We start from the raw sequence: 27,119 nt of genomic DNA, 5'->3' as shown, positions 1-27,119 counted from the left end.
TATATCAAAACTGACTGAATTATCTGTACGGTATTTGCAATCACAAAAAACGAACGTAGGAAATAAGAGACAATTGGGGCTCGTATATCACTTAAAAATATTTAAAGGAACAATTCCACCTCTACTTAATTATCTTAATTTGAAAAAGTCAAGTTTAAAAAAAACAATAAAATTTATTTAAAGCAAAGTTTTTAATTCATCGCTTTAATTCTATGCAAAATTTTCTCAAGCCTTCAAAAATTTTCCGTTTATTTTTTCTTTCACACTTTTTGTTGAATAGCAGAAAAATATAAAATTTTTTTGATTTATAATGGAAGAGCAGCGCAACGCTTTATTTGTGCCACAAATCTATTTGGCAAATTAAAGTACCCTTCCATTTTTCCTTTTTCCTTATCTATATTTCTCAGCACCTTCAATAATTAAAACACCTAATAATTCATCCCTGCTGCCTAATTTAACTTCGATTTAGTTAGCCTGTCCGCCTCCTTACTATTCCTTATTTCATCTGCTTAGTGGTCGAAAATACCCACTGGATAGAACTACTCTACAATCCACTAAATGGTTAACGTCACCAATCATTTCTCATTCGTTTGCCGTGATCTCTGCGACTTTGCCTACGGTAAGTATCTCAAACCTGAATACGCTTTTCTAATTCAGCATCCAAAAAGATACTCACGGAAAGAATACTAACAATTATTGTTGCCCTGGTTTAACTTTTTTCTTTATTAAGAAGGCATAAAAAACAATACGTTTCAATTTCAACATATTATGTATATATGTACAGGGTATATATATTCAACATTACAGTTCCCAATTACAATTTAGTTACCTTAATTAGTGATGAAACAATGTATTGGCATATGAATATAATTAATTAAAATGAAATTATTTATACAGTGAAATAAACTACATAATTAATTATAATTCAATGGTCAGTTCTGTTATGCATTCTTAACAACAAAACATTTCAAAATTTTATTTAAAAAACCAAAATTAAGTAAAAAAGTAATGAAAGAAACAAAAAACAAAACAACTATAAATAAATTATTTTTGATTCATTTGCTTTTCCCTCTCTTTCTCTTTTTTTTTTGAAATGATCTTCTCGTTCATTTTATCTTTAAATGTTTTTTTTATATTTTATTATGCGTTGAGATAAATTATATTTTTGTCTAGACCCATTGTACCAATCAAATTTGCGATAAGATATTTTTAAAATTTACTCTTAAGGTACCACAAAATTATGTACAAAATTGTTATAAATTAACACGACTACATACTTATTACGATATTATTTTGTTTGTAATAGACAAAATTTAGGAACTACAATATTTAAAAAAAAAAAAACTAAGAAATTTCGATGATTTATATTAAACATCATGTAATATTTTGCTATCTCTACACCTTAGAGAATAAAAATAATCAACTTGGCACACATAATAGTTTTCATATACTTATTATCTATATTAATATACAGAGTGTATCACTTAAGGTTGCAAATAAATTCTAAGATAATCTTCGCACTGATCACTTTCCAACAAAAAATCATAAAGGTACCCCTACCCAGTGGGTTACACTTGTGAGTGTTCTCGATCTACAATCTCTTAAAAAATGAGTTCTTCATATAAAGCTAAGTACATAACGACAACTTCGAAATCGTTAAATATTGATCAAAGAGAATTATATTTCTAAAATTATGTGCAATCTTATGTGTATCAACCTGTATATATGTACATACATCCATACATAGCAACATGCATAATATTAAAATATAAATTAAAATAACAAAAATAAAAAAACTATTCAAAATCTCTTTCTAATTTGTTGAATTATGAATCATGGCGAATTTAATATTTATGGTAGTTAAAGAAATAAATATAAACACACACACAGACAAGATAATAATAAATTTACGTGCGTATACCTTTATGTTCGACAAACAACAAAAAAAAAAATTTTAAAAATATATGACGAAAAATCTTTTTGAAGTGAAATTTAAAAATAGTGAAATAAAAACAAAAAAATAAAAAAAAAAGGAAAATTAAAAACATAAACAAGAAAACATAAAAATATAAGATTTCCGTTCATTGAAGGGAAATTGCGAAAATTTTGGCAAAAGAAACAAACGCCATGCGTTGTTTATTTCTGTTTTTCTTTTTTTTTTTTAAATAATGATGACTAAGATGATTAGAGGATTTATACATATATATATGTACATATATAAAAGTAGCTGTTCTATTAGATTAAGAAGCAAAAATTGATTAGATTCGGTCAATTTTCAAAAAAAAATAATAAAATAAGAAAAACAACACGAAAAGAAAATATTAGTCCTATTTGAAATTTAATTTTTTGATCTATTTTGATTTTTCCCATAAAAAATAAATGTAATCAAAATCTTATTAATTAGGTTCCGATTTTAAGTCCTAGACTACCAAAAACAGAGATTTATTACCGAACATTGGAATTAACATTACGTGACAAACAACAATCTTATTATATACATAGATGCCTTCCTAAGTTAAGAACCATAAATTCTGCAAATCTCGAATATCAAAAAATACGACAAATCGTTCAAATATTTCGTGTTATCCCTGAAGTGTGAAATCTGCAAAGGTAATCAGAGATCTTTTACAATAACAACTCTAAATATAAGTAGATGAATAAATCACTACGAAATGGTGTATTGTACTACTCAGCTTCAAAAATCGGAATTACATTCTTATACCACGACAACCAATATATATCAGAAAAATACACAACCCTTAATGCAACGCTTCAAAATTTTTTCGCAACAGCGAAAATAAGAAAAATATTTAAAGCGCAAAAGCTGCTTTAATAGTACAGTTCAATGTACGAAACATATAGATAAATAGTCTAATAACATAAGAAGGGAGTTCCTTGTTGAAATCATAACGAAACGTTGATTACAAGTCGTCCTATATCGACAATAATTTTTAGGCTGACTATAATGCAAAAGTCAAAGACCATCCTGGTTAACACCATTTCTGCAATCCTGACCATCGCAAGTACCGCACCGCGCCTTGAAATTACTACAGTAAATCGGCCATATTACACGCACAAACGAAAATAAAAAACGAAAAATTATAAAATGCATCATACTTGCAAAAACAAAAGTATACTTGAAAGGTACTCCGTCAGAAAAGAACCAACACGACCATATCCATTCTAAATTAGAAGAACAGAACCGTTCCCTATCTAACTTCAATTATATAACAAGAAATTCGGTCTAATTTTAAACACTCTATTGACTTCACTGAAAACGACTTAAATCTCATATTTTTCAGCCATACATCACTTATTTGCAATTAACCTCCTTATATGTATCATAAAATACCTTCATAACTTTTCGCCTTTTTTTACCTAACGTAATAAAGTGCTAAAATAAATTTAATAATATAATAATTTAATATTTTACCTGCAAATATAATATCCATTGCTTGTGCACTTTCTCTTGGTAATGATATTATTGCTGAAGTTGGTCCACGATCTGGAGCCAAACCGCTGTCTTCTGATTGTGCTGGACTCATTGCACGGTCACCTATAATAAAAATGATTTTCTTTTATTAATTACTTGTTTATAATAAATTTGTTAAAATTCTTAAGAACTAGACTTCATAAACCAAAAAATATTTTTGATTATTCATTTTACTTAGCGCTAGTCAACACACCGGAAAATATTCTTCTTAACTCAATTTTCAATTATTTGAACAATTAAACTTTTTTAATTTTCCGTATTTTATGAGCTCTTTAAAGGATACTTCAATGAAAAAAAAATTTCAAAATACCACAACTGAGACACAATACAGGATTAAATCACCTAGAGAGTAAATTTAATAAAATAAAAATATTCTTTTTGATTGCATCGTTGCACTTCATTTAATTTTCTACAATATTCAACATTCAATTAAATGTCGTCAAGAGGGATATAAACATTTATTTTTAAATTGAAAGAACGTGAGAATATTAAAATTTTATTTTAAAATCTTAAATTTCAGATCTGTCAATCTTAAAACAAAGTTTTAAATAAAAGAATAGAATATTCAAAAAAATCTTTTATTTTCATGATTTTAGGGGGGGAAATATTTTTTTTTCAATAATCATAAAAATGTCTTCAGAGGTAGAATGGTACACATTTTTATTGTGGATGGTTTGATTTATTTGAGCAAGTTGTTAAATATACTTGTATTGTAAAAGATACAACTAATTATTTCACACTCCTCCTAAAATATCTTTAACAAATATAAATATTATATTATTTTACAGAACTCTATATTTTTCTAGAACTCATTTTATATTACTATAATCAATACTACACCCTTAATTATTAAATATTCTAATAACTAATTACGAATACAGCAAAAATAATGTAAAGTATTAGAAATTATTGAATTTATTCATAAGAAAATTAATATGTCTCTTACAGAAACAAGAACTGAACGAATAAGTTAATAATTATTTGTTATTATAAATGCTAGTGAGAAGTGTTGCCGCTTTTTTTAAATTTAATTGCATTGCATTAATGAATATGATAAGAAGCTTGTATTTCAAATATGAATAATTTATGATAAATCTTTGAGTTTTTCACCAAAAGACCCTGAATTGAATTGTTTAACCCTGAATTACGTAGGTACTTAATTGTCCAATTTTTCAAGCAAAATGTATAATTACTCATCGATTATACTAAATTTGTGCGATGATAATTATTAATAATACAAAAGCCCCTTGTGACAATACACTTAAGAATCACAATTTTTTCATTTTATCACAAAGAAAAAACTAAATTCTTCATTGGGGTAGGTTCTATTCATTATTTTCAAAAAAACAAAAAGAAGGAAATAACAAAACATCCGAACACATCTGTAATTACAATTAATACATTTTTAGCTCTGATTTCATAAAATAAATAACCCTTCCGTTGACAAATTAAATTAAAAAAGAAAAAACAGATCCGAATAAATTTTTAATGAATTTATTATAATTTTTATATTATGTATGTAAATAAATTTATTTATAATCTGTGTGAGTTATTAAAAATTATGAATCTTTTCATCTTATTATGTTTCAACAAAAATAAAAATTAAAATTTGAACCGTACTCACAGAAATCTTTTAAGCCTCCCCCATTTTTCTTATATGAAAAAAAATATTTGAATTAAATTATCAATATCATTTAGTTTGTACAGAACAATTTTTTTCATTATGATCACAAATGCAAACACATGTTCAAAGTGTAATTTGAAACCCTGTGTTTTGTTAAATCTTTTCATATTAAGAACATTTTCAATATTTAATGTCAGTTTAATATTCCACACATTCTTTTTTCAATTATCCTAAGGTCATACAGTAATTAAATGTTAACCAAAATATTATAAAATGAGGGCAAATTTTTCAAAATATCTACATATATGCATATATAAATCAACGCATTGCTTCACAATCCATGCGATTGTCATGAAATGATCTTAATTCCAAATTTCTCGAAAAATCTATATAGTTCGACAATTACTTCGAAATAGTCCTTTTTCGTGCGGAACTTGAGGAATACATTCATAAGTCACAATATTGAAAAGATCTCTTTTTTTTGTGCTTTAGTCAGAAATTTTTAAAATTTTTCATTTCATGTAATAAATGAATTTATTACTCTATAAAGACCAGATACTACAAGGCATAGTTACCACACTACGTGGCGTGGTTACTTGTGACATAGATCAGGAAATTTTCTAATTTACTAGTATATATCGATCTAGATAGTATTGATGGAAAAGTAAAAAATATCGTGTATTCCAAAGCGGGTGGAAAAGTAAATTAGATTTACAACAATGCTGAAAGAACTGTGAAAGGTTTTGTGCTTATTTAGCGAATTCTTCTTTAACAGAACGTACATAACATGTAAATAAAATTTCCTCTTTATTTGTATGTGTTTTTAGTTGCTTTAAATGGTTTCTTCTTTCCATACATGCTCGAGTGGGCATATGAACTCCACAGCAGAATACGGTCAGTAAAGATTCAATAAAACAATAAAATGGAAAATGATAATAGCATGAATTATATTCCAAATTTTATTGATCTTCTATCTTCGCCTTCAAAATGCCTTAAAACTCAAATGACGCTTTTTTTTTTTAATTAGGCTCAGTTTTTTCATAAATTTGATGAGAGAATAATGTCATATTTTGTAAGATATGATGATGGGTAACCGCTTGAACTCACGCAATAAGTTGATTCATACTTAGTTGATAAGTTGATTCTTAGTAGAAAAAATTGAATTGAACTATGGTATACGAGGAGCAAAATTTGTAAATAATGCTTCACAATTAGGCTATAATAGAAAAACGTATTGCACATAAATTGAATTTATTCTTAGTTTTATAACCGTGTATATGCATAAAATTCGCGAAAATACAAAAAATATAAATTCATATATATATAGGTATAGGTATGTTTATAAGCCTAAGTATTTGAAAATTATGATTCATAATTCATTTAATAAAAAAGCATTTTGAATTTTCTTATTCCTTCTTCCTTTTGTTTTTCAATTTTCATCTCTCCATTTAATGATTCATAAAATGTTCCAAGTTTTAATTTTAGAACTAGAATTTTTATCTTTTTTTCGTTGTTTTTATTCTTTGAATTTCACCATATAATGTCAACATCGAAAAAATATATATGTAAAATAAAAATAAATTCACAATAGACGTACAATACGCTATAATGCTTGCATATTCCACCTTTGTATATCACAAAAGAAGAGAAAAAAAAAACAGTAGTTTATTTTACCGTTTCGTTTGATGCACATGTTTCACTTACATACATACGTATTTATGTACATACTTACATATATGCCCTTTGAGAATTCCGTATAGATATTTAAGATGCATTTAAGTGCAATAAAAACTACATAAGTGTACAAATTTAAAATAAAAAATCATCATTTTGAAAAAATAATTGAGACTAAAATAAAAAAAAAACTAAAAATAACTTGAAAATAAAAACAATGCAATTTTAAAATTCATGTTTCTTTGCTGAATTCAAATTAAATGCAATTATTGCTTTTATTATTACAACAGAAGTCAGAAAATTTCATTTTATTTTATGGCTGTAGGCAACACTTAAAACAAATTTCAAAAATAAAAAATTCTAAATACAAAATTTGGTTCTAAATTTTAACTCTTTCATGGACACCTTAAAGTTGTGGTTAAACGTGGATCACTTTTCATATCTTCCAAATTTTTAAAGATATAAAAATTCTGTAAAGAGCAAATGAAAGGAAATTTGCAATTGCATTTATGACGAGTGATGTCATCGCACGCAGGTCAATACATTTCAAAGTAAATGCAAAAACGTATGACGACTAGACGCGCCGTGACGAGTTTGAATAAAACCGAATTCTAAATAAACCACCATTCATCGCAACTTTCAAAGTCTGAATCAACGTCTCCAAAAAATTTTTCTATATTTTGTCCTTCCTATTTATACGACGTGTGTTTAATAAAAAATCTTTGTATTTTATTTTCTATTAGAAACCAGTTTTTTGTTGCATATAGAAACAGTACACTTATTTTCGTACTGAATAAATTTACATGAAAACGAAACGAATTAACTGGTCATAATATTTGGAGGAAGCATCGGATTGCAAAATTATTTTTTTTTTTCATGTTTTATCTTATACGTTTCCAGTGTGTATTATGTTTTACATAAATACACACTGGGAACGTATTTCAACTTCTAGTAGGTCACTAAACACTCACAAATAGTTTAAACTCCTATAAAACTTAACAAGTATTCTCGTCATAATTTTTTTTAGTGAAGCAAATTTTGACATGATCTCTCTAATTTCTCGTCATGAAAATACATTTGTGTTAGGCGCTCTTATATTAATTTTAAAATTCACAATAATTTTGCACGATTTTTAAATTTTCTTAATCACATTTTTCCTAAAATTATACAAAAAACTTTTAATTTATAAATTAAAAATTAAATTTTGGAATTAAAATTATTTTGAGAATTCTCAATTTAAATATAAACAAAATTTTCGAGATTCAGACAAAATTTCGAAACCTTTTTAATACCTCATAGCTATCTGTTTTATTTTAAAATCTAGCATATCAAAAATATTAGAATAAAATTATGTACCAGATAAATCTAAGCAGTACAAAAAATACCTACAGTAAATATTTAAGTTTCATTACATCACAACCATAAGTCGCGTAATCATAAATTATTTCAATAAAATCTACGACATCTTGACAAAACAAAAAATCAACTTGAATCCTCATCAATTATTCAATCGACATAGAAAAAAATTCCTTTTTTTTCTATATATAAAAATTTTTTTAATATTTCGACAGTTTAATTAACTTATAATATCATAAAGAAGATTTAATTAAGATAAAAAAAAAATCTAAAGCTTTTATTTTCTTTTTTTATTTATTTTACATTACCAGAGTATGTACAACAAATTGATGACAACTCCACAAAACCGAGATCATCTTCCTAAAACATTAAAATTAAATAAACCGAAACGATTGACGCATGTTCTATGATGCGATCATTCTTTCTAATATTTCTTGCCCTTAAAACTATCACTTAAATCTATATATTATTAAACTGAACTGAATGAGGGAGCAAATAAAATTTTTCAATTGAATTATTCGCTTAAATATTTTAAAATAAAAAAAAAAATAAAATAAAACAAAAATTATATTGTGCACAGCCGTAAAGTATAAAATCCTCAACGATTTGCGTTTTCTAACTATGGGTTCTAATTTAAAGAAAATAAATAATTTATATTATTGTATATAGATTTTATAAAAGATTTAAACCTAAATTGAATTTCTGAACTTTCAGATCAGAATGAAATAAACAGTCAATGAATCTTGTTAATTAATGCAATAATAAAAATAAAATAAAATTTGACTGTACCCACAAGTAAATCTCAAATAGAAAATAATTGAGGAACATCGAATATCTTTTATATATGAAATTAAATATTTATTGAATGTATACACGAATAAATTAATTTATTTATCTAGATTAAAAACGTTCACGACAACTATAAGATATAAAATGGATTTATAATATTCTCAATTGTATTACTATTTTATTATTCTTTGAAAAGTTTCCAAGAATTGCAGCAAAACTTTAATGTCATTAAAGTGGAATAAAATCCTGAACTAAATAAATTTTTAATTCAAGTATTTTCTAATTAAATCAACAAAGGTCAGTTTTAACCTAAAAAATATCACTTTAATTTTTATTAATAGTCTCGAAAAATGTCAAATCTTTTATGAATCAAGTTGTCATATTAATTCATTAGATCTAATAAGAAAAACTAAATTTTCCTACTAAATTTTCATTAATATATTTCATTAATAATTTCAATTTTCATTAATAATTTCATTAGAAAATAGTAGAAAAAAGTCTACAAAAACCATCTTTTTGTAGACTTTTTGTATACAATTTTTTTCTTCTGATTTTTTATGTTGATTTTTCGTTAGTTTCTATGATGTTGAGCATTTTCTTCGCTTCATATTCTACAAAAATATTTTTTGGTCTTCAAATGTAAATAAAACTTATCACAAATACTCAAAGTAATTATGAAAATTGCATTTAAAATCTGTTCGGTGTGTGGTAATGGATGCAAAAATTTAAGTCTCCATAAATGTTATACATAAGTCTCCACTAATAAATTTTATTCTATAAACCGCAAGTGAATATCACACATTTTCTTATTTTAGTTTAGTTTATTTAAAAATTCATTAGTGTCGTAATAATCACCATAATTGTAGATTATAAGACTTTCGGTCAAAAATAAAAAATCACAATGCAAATGCTAAAAGGTCTAGCAAAAATTTTGTATATTTTTATTCTTTTTATAATATTAACCAATATAAATATTCTATAATAACAATATAAATAAAATTCTATAATAATAGCGACAAAATATAAAACAGACTAGCAGCCACTTAATTCTCTTAAATCCCAATATATATTTAATTTGTTGTTAACAAATAAATTTTAAGTTAGCACGACACAAATAAAAACAAATTGAAAAGGAAAAATTTAATGAATAAAAAATATTTTGGATCCGCATTCTAACCTTCCAATATAAAATATGTGCAGTCCATTTTGAAAAAACAAAATTTATTAGGCGGAGGAACTTTTCATCATAAATTTTCTTTTGCATTTATAAATACATATATATTTAGAGTACATTTTAGTTTACTAAGTTTAAAAAATATTGTTTCGTTTTGTTTTTCAAATGAAAAGAATTAAAATTAAATAAAATTTATTTTCCATTGTTGTATATCCAAGATGCAAATTGTGTCCAGTGTTTTAGGGAGTCAAGATTTATTGTTTTCAGTTTATTTTAAATTACACACATTTATTATAAATTTTTTTCTTTAATTCTATATTAATTTATTAAAATAAAAAATTTAATCTTTTAAAAAAAATTTCACAAGAATTTAAATAATTTATTCGTTAATATTAATATCTGAATTTTGCAATAATATAGGAACACATTTCCGGTTAGTAAGCAAAATAAAGTTTTAATAAAGTATTATTTCCGGCAACCCGAAATTTAAAAATTGTACATGGGGTGTATTCACATAACATTTCAAAAAGGTAAGTATATATATGGTTGCGATTGGCTTTTATTGAATATTATAGTAATTAACTTTTGCGGCTTACTACTCGTAGTTTTAATATTATGTCACTAAAAATCTCATTCAACATCACAAATAGTGCATGTACGTGTTAACAATAATGTAATAAGAACACAATTTTTCAAATACATAGTACATTATCTGAAATTCTGAATAAATTCTGAGATTTTAATGATGACTTGGAGAGAAATTAATAAGTGTATTAATAATTGATGAACATTTCTTATAAAAATTACATTCTCCTGGTCTCTTCATTTTAATAAAGTTTGATGTGCATATAATTGAAACACTCATTTTGTGCAGAAAAACGCTCGAATAGTGAAATAAACGCAATTTTAATTAATTGTTTTAAAGAATATTATGTGCCCTCAATATATCAAATTTTATAGTAAATTTAAAATTCTATTATTAACTCAAATTTTGACTGTACACAACGATATTTAATTTCTAATGATTTGATATTACATACAATAAGTTAGCCAGAATATCAAAATTATCACCTAAGTTAAAATAATTAATTTATGAATAAACCGTAGTATTTTAACACCTTGGAAATTATTACCATTTTAAAAAAATTTTTTTTTTAAATTCAATGAAAAGTAATTAATATGACAAAAATGGTAGCGCTACAATTAATTTAATAAATTTAATTGCATCCAGTATGGGCCATCATTATATGCAATATTTATGCTATTTAATTTAATGATGATTGCTAGAAAATTTATATATGAAATTACTAAATTTTCATTTTTAAATATTCATGTATAATTTAAATATTATAAATCAAATAATTTAAATAATGAGTTTATAATTCCAAAACAACATTATCATATATTATTAAATCTCTATAGTTTTGTACCATAGATATGTATGTATATAATAAGTGTATAATTTGTGAATGTGTTGCCGCATCTGTGAATTTTTAAGAAAATTCAAAAATTTGTAATAAATTGTTTTATATATAAAAATAAGTGTAAGATTTCCATGACCATATGAATAAAATGGAATTTATTTGAACAAAATTATTATGTTGCAAATTTCGTGTACTTATTATAAGAAAATGTAAAAATAAATTTGTAATAATTTTAAACGGAAACGGTAAATCACACAAAAAAGAAAAAGTTTATTGAAAAATTATACGAGTATTAAAAATCTATTGTCAGTTTTTATTTTTGTTTTGATGTACGCGTTTTAAAACGTACAGTTATTTGATATTGCAGTATGAAAGAATTGAATAAAATTTTCAAATTTTTTTCCCTCAATTCTACGCAAATGCATGTACACTTGTGCTTCTCTATTCAAAATTAAACATTTTTAAACATATTGCATAAATTTAATCGAAATCGAAAAATTTGTTTTTATTTTTCTTATTTTGCATAACAGGCGCTTCATATCCAATTTTAGAGATTATTTTTACAGTGGCAAAAAACTTCATACATATTATGTATATACGTACATAAAAATGTAAGATGTTTACACTTGCACATACAAATTATGTTTGTTCATAATGTTTAAATAGTTGAAATTTCTCAATTAAACAAAAAAAAATTTATACCCGTTTGAACGTATGCTCGAAGGGTATACTAAATTTGCCATACCGTTTGTAACGCTAAGAAATAATGGTCTGAGATATAGACTCAAGTGTATGTTTTTGATCAGCGTTGAATTCTGAGTCGATTTAGCTTTGTCTGTCCGTCCGTCTCAACGATAACTCAAAAATTATTTGAGCTAAGTTCATCAAATTTTCAAAAATGATTTATATTATAGTAAATGCCAGAACCCTATTTAAATGGGATATGATCAAGGTATTAGTTCGGGTAGTTGCCATACAACTTAAAAATTTATTTGGTTATATCTCAGAAATTATAGAAGCTATGGTACTAAAATTTCGCACATGTAAATATACTATTAAAGCCAGTGTGTTTGGTAAAAATCATTGAAATTGTTTGGCTCCTTCTAGTAGCTACCATACAACTTTAATAGTAATTTGGCCATATCTTAGAAAATATTGTAATCGCATTACTGAAGTTTTACATAAATTAATATTGTAATACGGTAACTAAAATTCATAGTCTGTCCCACAATCTGCTATGGTATATTTACTCGCAAATGGGATAACAAATTCGTACGGATATTTGAGAATTGACATGATCAACTCTATTTTTCCTGTTGTTCATAAAATTGAGATTAATTTGCAACTTTGTATCTGATATTTGAAAAGAAAATTTTTTCATGGTTAATGTAAATAAAATCAGTTTTTTTATTCAACACTATATTCTATATACATTTAAATAATCACAACAGCACATATACAATGTATACATACATAAATCTCTATATATATTTAGAAAGTGTACAATTTTCTTTATTAATTTTAATGTACCTTTTTTTATAAATTTTCTTCACTGTATACTTTTAATAATAAATGCATTAAATATTTTACGAGTACCAAATATAGTTGTATCTGAAAAAAAAAATATGGCATTTAAATATTTCGCGACCCTTGTGACAAGAACACTAGACAATGAACATTAAAAAATTCTATGAAAAAATATTACACTTATTTAGCGTAGTAAACGAATACGTGTCGCTTAATAATTTCTTCATTCATCTAACCTAACTAATTCTGGAGAAAAATCAGCCTCAATTAGACATTTAATAGTGATAAGCACAGGACATCAATATCTCGCCTAAACCTAGAAGCATGTTTGAAAATCAATTCTGTGTGTTTATAGAGATCCCGAAAAAAACTTTGGTTGTGCGGCGTAATTGTATTTATACGGTTTTAAATTAATAATATAAAATTTGTTTTTTTTTTTTCAAATATGTAATGTAAGTGCAGTTTTCGTCTGGTATTATTCTAAACATTTGAATGCAATTCCGAAGTTTTTTGAACAGCCAGCCTTACTGTTTGTTGATATAACTGATTTGTGTTTTCAAATAGTTTTTTACAACTTTATAGTGAACAAACCTTTCATCATTCCTTACAATACATACAAAATTCTACATATAATTGAAAATTGTGGAAATTTTTCATTTAAGCAACATTTTTATCACTAACTATTTAAATACTAATTTTATCGATGTAAAGGTATTGTAATATTTGCAACATTATGACAGTAAAAAATTTTGTAAAAATGTTAATATAACATTTAACATGCAAATTACAAAAGTAATGTACAAGGACATTTTTAATGTTTCTCTTATATTTTTTAAAAAAATTATTAAAAGTTTATAATAAAAAAATTAAAAAATTTTCTTTCAAAAGTTATTCTTAGAAGCTTATTAAAAATTTTTGGAATTTTTATTTGAATTTCTCTTTCTTCAAAAAAAAAAAAAATTTTATAACAATAAAATTTATTATTCTGCCTATAATAAATTAAATATTACCAACTTACGTAATATTCAAAAATTTGTGGTTTCAATAAAATATGGAAAAATTCACACTTACATTATGTACGTGTATGTATGTAACTAGTATATGAAAAAAAATATGAATAATTTATTAGAATTTTTCAAATTTTGACAGATTTCTTAATTTTTACTACAAAAAACAAAAACAAAAATTTATGAAAAATATCAAATGTTTTACATGTTTTCGAAATCTTTCCGTAATTTTCATTTTTTCATCATGATTTTTCATAAATTTTAAAATATTTTTAACTTGAGAATACTTTTAAGAAAATCCGCTTTTCTTTTCTTATTTTTTGTTTTTTTTTTTGGAAAATCATATTATTTTTTTATTTCTCTTTTTCAATTTTAATGTTTAACCAGTGTAAAATGTACATTATAACATACATACATATGTACTCATATTTATGTATGTATAGGATTATAGGGAAAACGTTTTTTTAAAAAAAATCTTTATAAATATTTTAACGCTTTCAAGCAAACTAAAAATGGTGATAATAAATCTGTACCATTTTCTTTTCTCATCTATAGGCAGCCTCTTCAAGTATATAAAAAAAAAAATAAATACATCATAATAAAAAGAAAATGATTTATGTCAAAATTTTAAAATAAATTCAAGGAAAATTGCTTTTACACTGACCAACAATCGGATATTCAATGATATTTTATTAAATGACATTATAAGATTGTATTTAAAGAATTGTAGTTGTAGACAATATAAAGTAATTTTTTGAAGCTCAAAATGAAGCTTTGAATATATTTTAACACACTCCACCTACGTACATATATTTCAATATGAATTAGGGTAAAATTATTTTGTTACAATTTACATAGAATAAAGTTTTAGAAATAACATAGAATAAAGTTTTTGTTTTATATAAAAGATCCGAACCAATAAACCACTCTTTATGTTAAAATAGCAAAGCTTTCGTATATTCACAATGTAAAGTAGTTTATCTGCATCACAAACTTCATGACATTTTTATAATACTCTAAAAAATTCTCCAAAATATTTAATTTTAACATGTAAATTGAAATACTAGTAAAATACAAATATTTTCTTTAAATATAATTTGTCCAACTGAATTATGTTAAAAAAGAAAATATTAAACATATATAAAGCCGCCCTCTATACATTAACAAACAATACATGACATTATGAATTTTTTTGACAGATAATATCAGTGCCCTTTTAACCTCCACCTTCCACATCATAAGTAAAAAAACTTTATGTGTTTCGGGTATGAAATCCTTATGTTTTTTTTTTTTTTGTATTCCAATAATTGCAATACCAAGAAATATAGCGATAACATTAAAAGGAAATAACAATAATTTTGAATAAAAGAGACGATGAATACGAAAATAAAATGGTACGTACCATGTCACTTCACTCTCTATATACATGTATATATAAGCAATATTTCAGCTCATACGCAAGAACATAAATAAATAATATTATGTGCACATTCTCATATACATATATTTATTGTATATACTGTATACAATATTATATTTTAAAAAATTTTTATTTTAAAAAATACTTTCATATCATTCGGATGTTCAGATGTCTCTCTATATATTATATACATTTTTTATTAATATTTTTATTTACACATAAATAATAAAATAATTCAACATATTTTATTTCTTTCTGGACGATTTAATTCTCATCTTAATGGGGGGTAATACCGCAAAAATCAAAATAATCAGATCAAAAAGTGAAAGAAAAACAAGAAGAACAAAATAAAAAACGCACCCATTTAATATCAGAAGGAATAAACGCAGTGGTAAATTTTTATTATAACCTAAAAATATTTGGTTCAAATCGCAATATGCACACGTATGTGTATATGTTTCTCTTTTATTTCAACGAATATAAAGACAGAAGTTACAAATTATTATGTTTTTCTTGAAAAACCCCTTAATATGATGATGAATTAAAATGAAGAAGAAAAAGAAATGCGTAAAAAAAAAGTTTATTTTATAAAGCCACTTATAATTAACCACAAATAACCACAAATCCGGAAAATAAGAAAAAAAAATTTTAATTTCATAGGAAACTTTTTACTTTCAAGAAAATAATTAAAAATTTATTTTCCATTTAAATTTCATTTGTACATGTGTACAAGAATCTTGAAATCAAACACAAAATTTATTGACATTCAGCACACTTATTTTATTCAATATCAAATTCTGAGAGACAATACAATGTGTAAATTAATTTCAAAATTAAACGAGAATATAGGTAGCACAATTGACTGTGCAAATTAATGCTGACTGTGATAATGCTGTTTAAATTTACCATCTGAACTTCTACAATTTCGACCACAGCTCAATTAGTTCCCTATCGCTATATGGCGAATAACATTCGAAATGTAATGCTACCGAAATCGTCACAATTATATAAGATTAATCAATTTACTACATAGTTGGGACATTAAAAATTAAAGGACAAATATCTTGAAATTTTATCATATTATTTAATAGCATTATAAAATTGAATATGGCACGTTGTCCGAATAAAATTTTTCAATTTATTATAAAAGTTACAAACTTAACTTCAGCCATCGTAAAATTAAATGAAAAATTTTGGAATATTTTCTAGTATTTCATATTTGTTGCTATAATAATGATGAATGAAAAACGTTCAAATATTTCAAAATAAATCATTCAAAACTCTAAATTTATTCTAAATGAATCAGCTTACATTCTTAGGGTTGGTTAAATATAATATAGCACCCTGTATAGAAGGTGTAAGAGAGGAATCCAGCAAACGCCGGAAGTTGCGTTATTTTATATGTGAAGAGCTATTTTTCTAATTTATAACTATTTACATATACTGTTATTGAATTTTGATTTGTACAAAAATTAATTGCATATTTATAGGTGTCAAACATAATTTTGATACGTCCTCATAATTTCTCGATGAGCATCTTGTATATAGATACTTTATGACCAATTTAGAAACTTTAAATAATCGACGATTCATTTATTTAGCAAAAAAATTAAATAAATTGTTTTCTTCAAATAAATTATAAGTATACGATATTTTGAAATCAAATGCTCACCCGCTGTTCCAATGTTTTTTTTCTTTTTTAATGTATTTCTTAATATTCAATCGAACACATCTGTATAATTCGAGAGATACAGTAAAATCTAGTTTTCAGTTTGTAATACTGAAAATAGCAGTTAAGATTGGTAAAATAATTTGTACTATTAATGTAATCAAAACTTATGGGCCATTATTATCAGACTGAGCTCGACTAGCAAATTTCTAATAAAAACATATACGCCAGCTACCATTAAACGAATTGTTGATTTTGAAAAAGTAATTAAAAAAATATTGTAACATTTTAAAAATGAACACCTTATAGTTGAACTTTACTGCCTTTTTGGTTTTCTATTCGATTCTTTAAATTTTTTAATTAATTTTTCCGAGTCTCAATTTAAAAAAAATAACAAAAAGGGCAAAACTTACGAAGAAAATTTTTGATTTAAATTTTAATATATACGATTAATTGGAAAATAGAGGTTATCAAGTTCTTTGATGCATGAAATTTTAAAATATTTTATTCTACCTACATACACTATACATTTTTAATAAACATATGTGTTGCGTATGCCATCATAAGTTTACATGAGTAGATACCGCCAACTCAATCAATTAAAATTTATATGCGATTCTCAAAAAAATTTAAGAACATTATATGTAAGAGAAGAAAATAGCAAATATAGCGGGAAAACATTAGGGAAATTTAACTAAATATGTAGACCCCGTATTTATAAGGCCACGTGTATTATTAAAAAAAATAATGATGTAAAGCTTTCATAAATTTAAAACGTAAAGTTTCATGATTTAATTTCAACGACAATGACCCTATTTTTAACGTAATATTCTGTATATAGCTACATAAATGATTTTTTAATTTTAAATATATATTTATATCTTATTAACAATATGAAGGTATAACATGTATAGGTATTTTATAATAGAAATGAAAAAAAATGATGTGTTCAACACATTATCGTAACAGCTGCGCGTCTTATTCTGAATAATATTTGGAAATTCTAATAATGTTTTAATCGGCTTAGTGAAAATATATAAGAGATTATAAAAGTGTCATTTACATTCGTCCCTCAATTCAATACAGTCAATTTCCAGAAAGTTTGTTAATTAGTATTATTCTCTCACATACATTAAATTTCAAAAAATTCTATTAATTTATTCTTGATATATGCCCAAAAATGTAAAAGGCTGCACTTAGTAAATTTCCAGTCTCTTGGTTCTAATATTACCGATAAATGTTTAAGTTCATTATATCGACGGCTAGAGGTAAAATATAAAATAATTATTTCCTGTTGCACTGATCAGTATTAAAAGCCCAGTTGCAGTCTTATTTACAGCGAAGCGAATTTTCTTTGAAAACTATGTAAGTTAATTTTGGTGCGGTCACAATACCTCACAATTGAATATTGTATATGATATTTGGTGGATAAAAATTATTTATTGTTTACATTTTAGTTTTGTTATTTTTTAAAATAAGCTTTAATAATAAAGAAAGAGCACTCCTGCAAAAAATTCAATAACCACAACACTTTTTTGGGGTATAATTTTGCTTATTATATATACGTACAATGTTTACATATACATATATGTAGCACACATACTTTGTTTTTGTTTATATAATAAAATTACTAAAAATATTAAGTTAAAGAGGTAAAGATGCAAATAAATAAAAATCAATTGATTCCAAAAATAAAAAAGAAATTTAATTTTGGAATTTTTCAACCAAAAATCGTAATACCATTTTTTTGCTGTTTTTGTGTAATTAACATAAAAAAAATTAATAAATATTGTTCTACCATAAAATTTAAGCACAAATAATTATTTTGGCTTTATTTGGAAGCTGATCTTTTAAAATAAATTTCGTGGTTTTCTTAGTATCAATCCTTCAAGATTATTACATGTTACCAGATATACATAATTCATATTCGAGTCATGTAAAAACGAACAGCAATAAGAATGTATAGACTTTTATATTACTTTTAATTTATAGACTAATTCTATGATTAAAAGCAATAACTATATTTAATTGGGATTTCGAATTTTCGTTTTTTAACAATTAAATCTTCAATTTAAACTCTACCAAGCTAATATTCGAAATTTCGAACTTTGTATTGAATAAACTAGTAATTGTGAGAATCTAGAACATTGTATTTTACATAACATTGCCATATACTTATTTATTCAGTGGATTTCATTTAAAAAGCCCATGAAATATAGTCATTGGAATAAAACTTTTTCCTATTTTTAAATTTACAACAACATTACATTATAATTTTATATATATCTATATATTTCCCCATATTTCATATATAGATACTCGTATCATATTTTTAAACTCATCAACTCATATTTTCATAAAAATTATCAATTAAATACTTAAAATGTTATATAAAAGCGGCTCTTAATATGGTTTTTCACAATTGGTTTTTCACATTTTTTATTTCATTTCTCTTTCTATAGGCATAAAGTTTTCCTCATTTTTGTCTGCTTCCTGTTTTGGAAAAATTTTACTGTGAAAACTAATTATGTGTGGAAAATATTTTTAAGATTAAACATTAAAAATGTAATTAAAAAATAAACATTTTCAAGATATTTTGAACAATAAAAATGGCAAAGCACTTAAAATGTCAATTTTTGATAAGACGGAAAGTACTTTCAAGTGTCTATAGTTTTGTTTTATTTTCATTTTTGTGTAATATTATATAGGATTCAAACAATTGATTTGTTTTTATTATTTTTTAGGAATTCCCACGTATGTAAATGTTGTTAAATGAATGGTAGAAGTCATACTAAATTTTCAATAAAATATAGAAAATAATAATAAATGATTTTGTAGAAATGTCGTAGATTATATAAGAATTGTAAAATAAAAGTAATATTTGAATAATTCCAATATTAAGTACTCTTTGAATGCATCATTTAAAATAAACATCCCAAAATATTGTGAGCGGTAGGATCAAAATTTGTGTAAGAGTAGGAAGAAGTTACAAAATATTGCAAGCCTTAAGTCTAACTCATATTAAATATGAGTTAGACTTAAGTTTATAAAATTTTTTTAAAAAAAGTTTATTAAGAATATCGCCATTTAAAACTCTTATTTTGTAAATTTTTCCTTATTTTATAAATTTCCATTGCACATCTGAAATAATAAGAAAGTTCTACATTAGAAGAGTTTTATAAAAAGTTGCGTTACTATATTTGTTCTTTTGAAATTTTTTTTTTACATCTCATTCTTCCATTACATGAAAAAATTCAGTCATTTTTAGCACTTTTCCAAAAAAATTTTGAAAAAAAGTGGTTATTAGTTTCACTCTGTCCGTCCGTCCGTCCGTCCGTCTGTCCGTGTGTCTGTTTACAAAACTTCTACACCCTTGAAGATAGAAAGCTGAAATTAAATACTTGCATAGATCTTTACTAGAAACTTATTTTTGTAGAACAAAATTATCCTTTAGAAGTTATACCCCCCCGAAACCCTAAAAATGCCATTTTTTAACTATTTAGTGCAATGAAAGCATAACCATTTTTCAAATTTTGCAAACGTAGAAAGGCAGTGGCTTGCTTATCCCTAGCGGGGTATACTTTATAACTTTAAGGTTAACTTTATAAAAACAAAATGTCCGTTCAAATTTACCGTTATCTAAAGTTCGTTTTTTTTCAAATTTTTAATGTCGTTTATTTTCTAGACCCCAGCCGCTAGAAGCCTGAAATTTTAAAGGCTTTTAAACACTAATAAATGCTTCATTTCGTTAGAAGAATTTTATTCCATCTCCACCCCCTCTCAAGTTATCGCCTCTTGAAATTTGTAAAATTTAAATTTTTGACGGGTTATATTTCCGAAACCGGAAGCTTTTTCAAATTTCTATAAACGCAAAAAGCTAACGGTAGGTCCCATTAAAAAATATAATTATTTTTCTTAACTCCCACAATTAACCCTTAAAATCGAGCATTATGTTAAACCCACTTTTTATTAATTTCTGCTTTATTTCAAAGACTGCATAAATCATTCATCCTAAATATATGCAATCCTAGAAATAGTTTCGTATATGAATGAAAATAATTTTTATAGTGTGTTAGGTATACATAGACTGTATTTAAAGGCAGAATTTTCACTTGTTGAAGGGAAAAGTGCTACAATACAAACCATTGGTTTGACCCAACTTTATTGATATTCGATTTCCATCACGTGTAATTTGAAATATATATGATATACAAGAACAATAATAATTGAACCTACTATCGAACAGCTGCGTTTAAGATAAAGGGACGGGTTAACTTGTCACTGTGGTCAACAAATATTTAAAAAATTTAATCTCAAATCAATTGCATTTTAAATATACAATCCGAATTAAAATTTTATAGAAACCGCATCAAAGTTCTTTACCGAAACTAAAATCGTGAAACGTTATTTGAAAAATTATAATGAAGGCTCTATAGGAGTAACTATTTATGTTATACATATATACACAGAAAGCAATTAAAAATTCCATTAGCGACAATTTTAATGTTTAAATTTTAATGTGAATTTTGAACAAAAAATTTTAAATTTATTGAAATACCTTCATTTCTTTGGCACACATAATAACTCATTGACGAAATTTACTATATATATCAGTTTATTTTAGTTTTTCATTTATAAGAAATTTTATACCTTAAACTCTAATACTATTTTCGCCATACATATAATATTTTATATCAAAATATGATTAATATTCTGACAAAAGAATTTATACAAAATACAAAATTAGTTATGAGATCATGCCAAATAATTTAATATTTTACATAAGGCACACGTTATATAACATGGAGAATATTTTTGTATAGAAAAATTCAATTCGTAAATATTTACCATATTTGATATATATAGGAATATTAAGTAAATTATATAGGTTTCGAATACTAATAACACAAAAAAGAAATCAAATTTTTTACACTATTCTTTACTCTTAAAATATTTAGAAATTTTTATTATTTATATTTTTTATCCTTCAACCGTATATATCGTCACTTAACCTCTTCATCATTATAATATTGAATATTCAAGATTCTTGTGAAAATTTTGATTCCATTCAAGGGTAATAAATTTTCACTTTAATTGAAAAGTTTTTTTTTTTTTTGTTTCCCCCTTCGTGAAGTCTTCAATTTTTTTTTTTTAATTTCGTTATCAAATACAAAAATTAAAAAAAAAGAAAAAATATAGTCGCCATAAACGCGCGCTCACAATATAAAATATAAGAAAAAAAAAATTATAACTTGAATGCTATAATAGAATTACACATAAATACTTTAATTATATATTTTTTTTTGTTTTTTTTTTTTTGGGGTAAATGAAATTCCATAATTCTTTAAAAAAGATCTTTTGTAAATTATGTGCTGAAAATCATGTGCAACATATACGTATAAACAATGCACACTTTCATATTATAGTATGATACCGAATGCTATCATGAATTGAAAATGTTTATAGCAAAAAAAAAGCAAAATTTCCAAGAGAAAATTGTATATTAGTATACAAATAAATTTTACGTTTATAATGTTTATATACAAATGATTTTATTTATAAACATGTTGCGTAAGAGTTTCAGCAAGCAATTATAAATTAAGAAGCTAAGAGTAGTAGCCGCGCAATCCCGTATAGTTTTATCGTATATATAAAATTATTTACAGGGATAAGGCTCATGTTTGCCATAACATATTTAATAACATCCAACTTGCCGTACATGTGGAGTAAAGCCAATAGACCTGGGGCAGTGTGCACTCTGGTAACATATTATATTTCTCTAAACCGAACTCTGATCAATATACGAATTTCATATACATCAGGATTGTATATAATTTTAAAAAATGGCGTTGTATGTCGTGCTGCGATCATAATCCTTTTATTAAAAAAATTAAAGAAGGTTGTATTTACAAAATTTTAACTAGTATTATTTAAAAACCACAGTAGATTTGGCAAATTAAGTTTCTAAATGGAGTCTTTTGAAATTAATTTTTGATATTTTTTGTTAATACTTCAAGTTTATTGTAATAGTATATGCTTTGTAATTCTGTTGCACTACAATTTCACAATCCTATTATCTTAGACATAAACTAAATAATTTGTATATATAGAAAGAAATGACATAACTACATGTATGGAAAGAATATATTATAAGAGTACAATATATAAATGAAATACTTTGTGCAATAAATATTCCATATTTAGGAATTTTCATTACAAGATCGTCATTGTCATAAAATGTTCTATAATTAATTAGATTTTTTTTTTATTTTTATTTTATTTAAGATGTAATCAAATATAAAAATCTTAACATTCCTATATGTATATGTATGTATATATAAATATATACATTATGATAATTGAGTATGTTGCATAAAAACCCTTTGTGCGGTGCCACATAAAATCCTAGACTAAATAATGGATTTCATATATATTTTATAGTATTAAAAATTTATGACCATAATTCTCGCTTGAATGATTATTTCGCATCAAAAATATATGTACATTTGTAAATACATATAACAATATTCACATAGGTATAGAAAATTCTTTATCTTATAATTTAATTTTTCCTTAAGTATACATACATATGTACTTATGCATTGACTTAAGGTCCTATATTTTTTTCTATTTTATCATATTTTCATATTAAGAAAAATTTTTTGTTCACTTGTCAGTTTAATGAATGAATAATTCTTTTCTAGATTATGTATGTAGATTTGTTTGTGCGTGCATTCCCACTCATACATACATATATAAATTTTAATTTTCCTTTTAAATTTTCACTTTTTTACTCTTAAATACGTGGCTATTCTAAAGATTTTAGTGGGACGGTGTTTTTAAATTTTCTTTTATACTATTTTTTTTTTTATTTTATTCTTCACAAAAAATGAACGAGCACCTATCAGCCCAAATATAATTTTTTTTTTAAATATGGCGGATTGCAGATGACATCCGTCAACAGAAATTTTTAAAGTTCAAAATATAAATTAATACATAAATGTAAATATATATATATCTATATTTGCATTGTATATGCATTTATATACATACATACGCATATGTATATGCGAATAGGTTTTTTTAGTCTTACATATATAAAAATATTAAATAAATCTTTAGTACTTCATATTATTTTGTACTAAAATAAAAAACACCTATAAGAATTTTAAAATTTCCCGAGTTAAATTTTTGTAAGGTTTTTGTAAGGAAAATTACGTAATATCGTAAATATAAAATTGCTTACCTACATTACAATTAAAATTTTTAATTCTATTCACAATTCACATATTCACAATTTTTTATATTCATATAGGATTTAATTTAATGCCAAAGATTTCCAATAGCAGCAATATCGATAATATTTCTCATAATCGTAAAATAATTTTGAGTCGATCAAAAAATCTTAAAACAGTAGAAACTCAATTTAACGATCTCTTCATTGTAGATTTTGTCAGTCTGATCTATTTTAATAGTTTTTATAAACGCAAGTTCTATACTATCTCACTTTTGTCACGAAACCTGAAAACGGCAGTTGATCACAATCAAATAGCAGAAGCCTTTTCAGAGCTAGCGCATTGCAAGTGAATAAAATCCAGAGAGACATCTCATCTTGCGAACTACACATTCGGCTAAAAGTGGTATTTTCCTATTCATATGTGAAAACTCTAAGGAGCATAATTTCCCTTGTCGACACCTTGATATGTTTAAGTAACGTTTATTGCAATACGACTCCAACCAGTCTCTTATTTATATCTGCATAATAGGTAGAAAATCCACAAAATAATGAAGGTCCTACGAATTTAGTCTCATAAGTGCGCCTTGCTAGTTGGTTTTTCACCCTCAATGAACATTTCTTTGTTTTAAACTGTGAACTCATGCAGAACCGCATGTCAATGCTGCCCTAATGTCTAAGAGAATTCGTATAATTTTTTATTATGTAAATAATAATTATTCAAACTGACGCAATATACTCTTGGGCGGAAATTCATACACCCTAGTTTTTTTCGGAACGTTCCATCCTAGAATCATTCGCGTACCCAATAAACCAAATCGTAGCACAACTCTCCATGTAGTTAAATCACTATTTAGCGTTTGATTTATTTGGCAGAAGCATTTTCTTTTGATTTTAACAACCCTAAAATAGAGAATGATATCCACCCAAAAATTTACAACGCACTTACAAAAGATATTAAGAAACGTAAAATTATCCAATTTGTAAATTATGTTACTCACGTGAGTATTATTTACATGCTTTCCCTTAAATTATAACCGAGAAATCTAAAAAAATTCTTAATATTTCCTTTAAATTTTGAAATGGGGCCAAAAAAAATTAATTTTGGAATTCAATAGATGATGGTGATGATGATGATGACGATAATATATAGGGAATATCATAAAATTGAAATATACGAATGGGTTAGTGGACATATTTTTTCTTTTTCTGTTCTCTTTTTTTATTATTATTATCCAGAGAAATATGAATGTTTGTTGCATAACTTACATAATATATTGAAAAAGTAAAAACTCATATGAAAAATAAAATTCTATATGTTTTTTACCCTTTCATTTGTTTGTTCCGCCAAAATGGCAAAATTTAATGAAGACACCAAGTTAAGTTGACAATCGAAATATTTTATTGTTCAAACACATATATTATTCATTGATATATGAAATATGTATGAACACAAAAACAGAAATAGAATAAATATTATAAATGGAAATACATACATACATACATATATCATTTTTCTTTTTTAGAAATTGAAAGGTGATGCAAACGAAGTATGACAATTCGTTTCTTAAAGTATTTTCAACTATAATTTAAAATAAGTATAATTAAATTTTTATAATTGCTGTGCACATCAAAGAAATAATCAAATTTGTCGAGATTTTAAGGATTGTATGACATAAAAAATTATACGCAAAATAAAATCTAATTATATTTTTCTATTAAAGTAAAATTGAATGTTTGTAGTGAAAAAAATAAAACTTCATCTAGCTTAATGAAGAGGTCACGGCGTTCATACATATATTTAAGAACATGCAATTTATAAGAAATTTGAATAAAATTGTCAAAGAAGCAGAATAAATTTCAAGTTTTAAACATAAATTTTCGGCAATTTCTAATTTTGTTGAATGAAAATCAATTAATGAGGACGTAATAATCGTTTTAATGCTAACTAACTTTTGCGAAATCTTTTAATACTCGTAGTTTCAATATTTACTTCCGAAAAACGAAACGAATATATGATACAACTATTCAAGGTACGAGTAAATTATTAATTTTAAGACACTGTGCGGAAGCGATGGGAAACAAGACTGAATTACTTATTATGCTATGATTACGAACAACTATGCCATAATATATGATTCAACTTAAACTGAATATTGAACAATATTAGTTTTGAAAATTTTAACAAAATAACATTATTTTGCAAGGAAATACTTCCAATATAACAATTACTCGTAAAGAGGAAATCATCATTTTAGTTACCAAGAAATTTCATTAATCTCCCCCTAAAAATAAATTTTCGAATTACAAATTGTGTATATACGATCTTCACAAGATGTACAAAAATATAATTGAATTTTCATTGACAAAATAAATGCCCATTCACAAAATTAAGTACACCCACACGATTTCATTGTTTACCGCAGTAGAAGAACTTTGTCACTTATTTTATTGTATTACTTAATGTATTTTATATATATGTATTGCGTATATACTACATTTATGTATTTCTGCATATTAAACAATTTGAAATTCTTAGTTTTATGTCTTGTTGTTTCATAGAATACCCAATATATATAAATACATTAATTGATTGATTTGCAAAGCATCATTAATTTATGGTTATCGGAAAACAATAAATTGTTTAATTCTATGACCCATAAAATAAATATGTACAAAGATAATGTACGAGTATTATATATAGGAATATATATTTATGTTATATATA

General features: G+C 24.8%; 1 protein-coding gene across 3 annotated transcripts in view; it reads right to left on the bottom strand.

Moving 5' to 3' along the window:
• The window catches only part of LOC129613135 (glutamate receptor-interacting protein 1), a 55,745-nt gene that overhangs the window by 10,218 nt on the left and 18,408 nt on the right, over positions 1-27,119 (bottom strand). For all 3 annotated transcript variants that reach the window (XM_055527086.1, XM_055527084.1, XM_055527085.1), the window contains exon 2: positions 3,434-3,556. In XM_055527086.1, coding sequence (XP_055383061.1) covers positions 3,434-3,545 — 112 coding nt within the window. In that variant the 5' untranslated portion in view covers positions 3,546-3,556. The remainder of the gene's footprint in view (positions 1-3,433; positions 3,557-27,119) is intronic.

Source organism: Condylostylus longicornis, unplaced genomic scaffold, assembly GCF_029603195.1.
Source record: "Condylostylus longicornis isolate FDR11 unplaced genomic scaffold, ASM2960319v2 ptg000081l, whole genome shotgun sequence".
Lineage (NCBI taxonomy): Eukaryota > Metazoa > Arthropoda > Insecta > Diptera > Dolichopodidae > Condylostylus > Condylostylus longicornis.
Note: the sequence above shows the minus strand (reverse complement) of the source record. Positions and strands in the feature narration are given on the sequence as shown.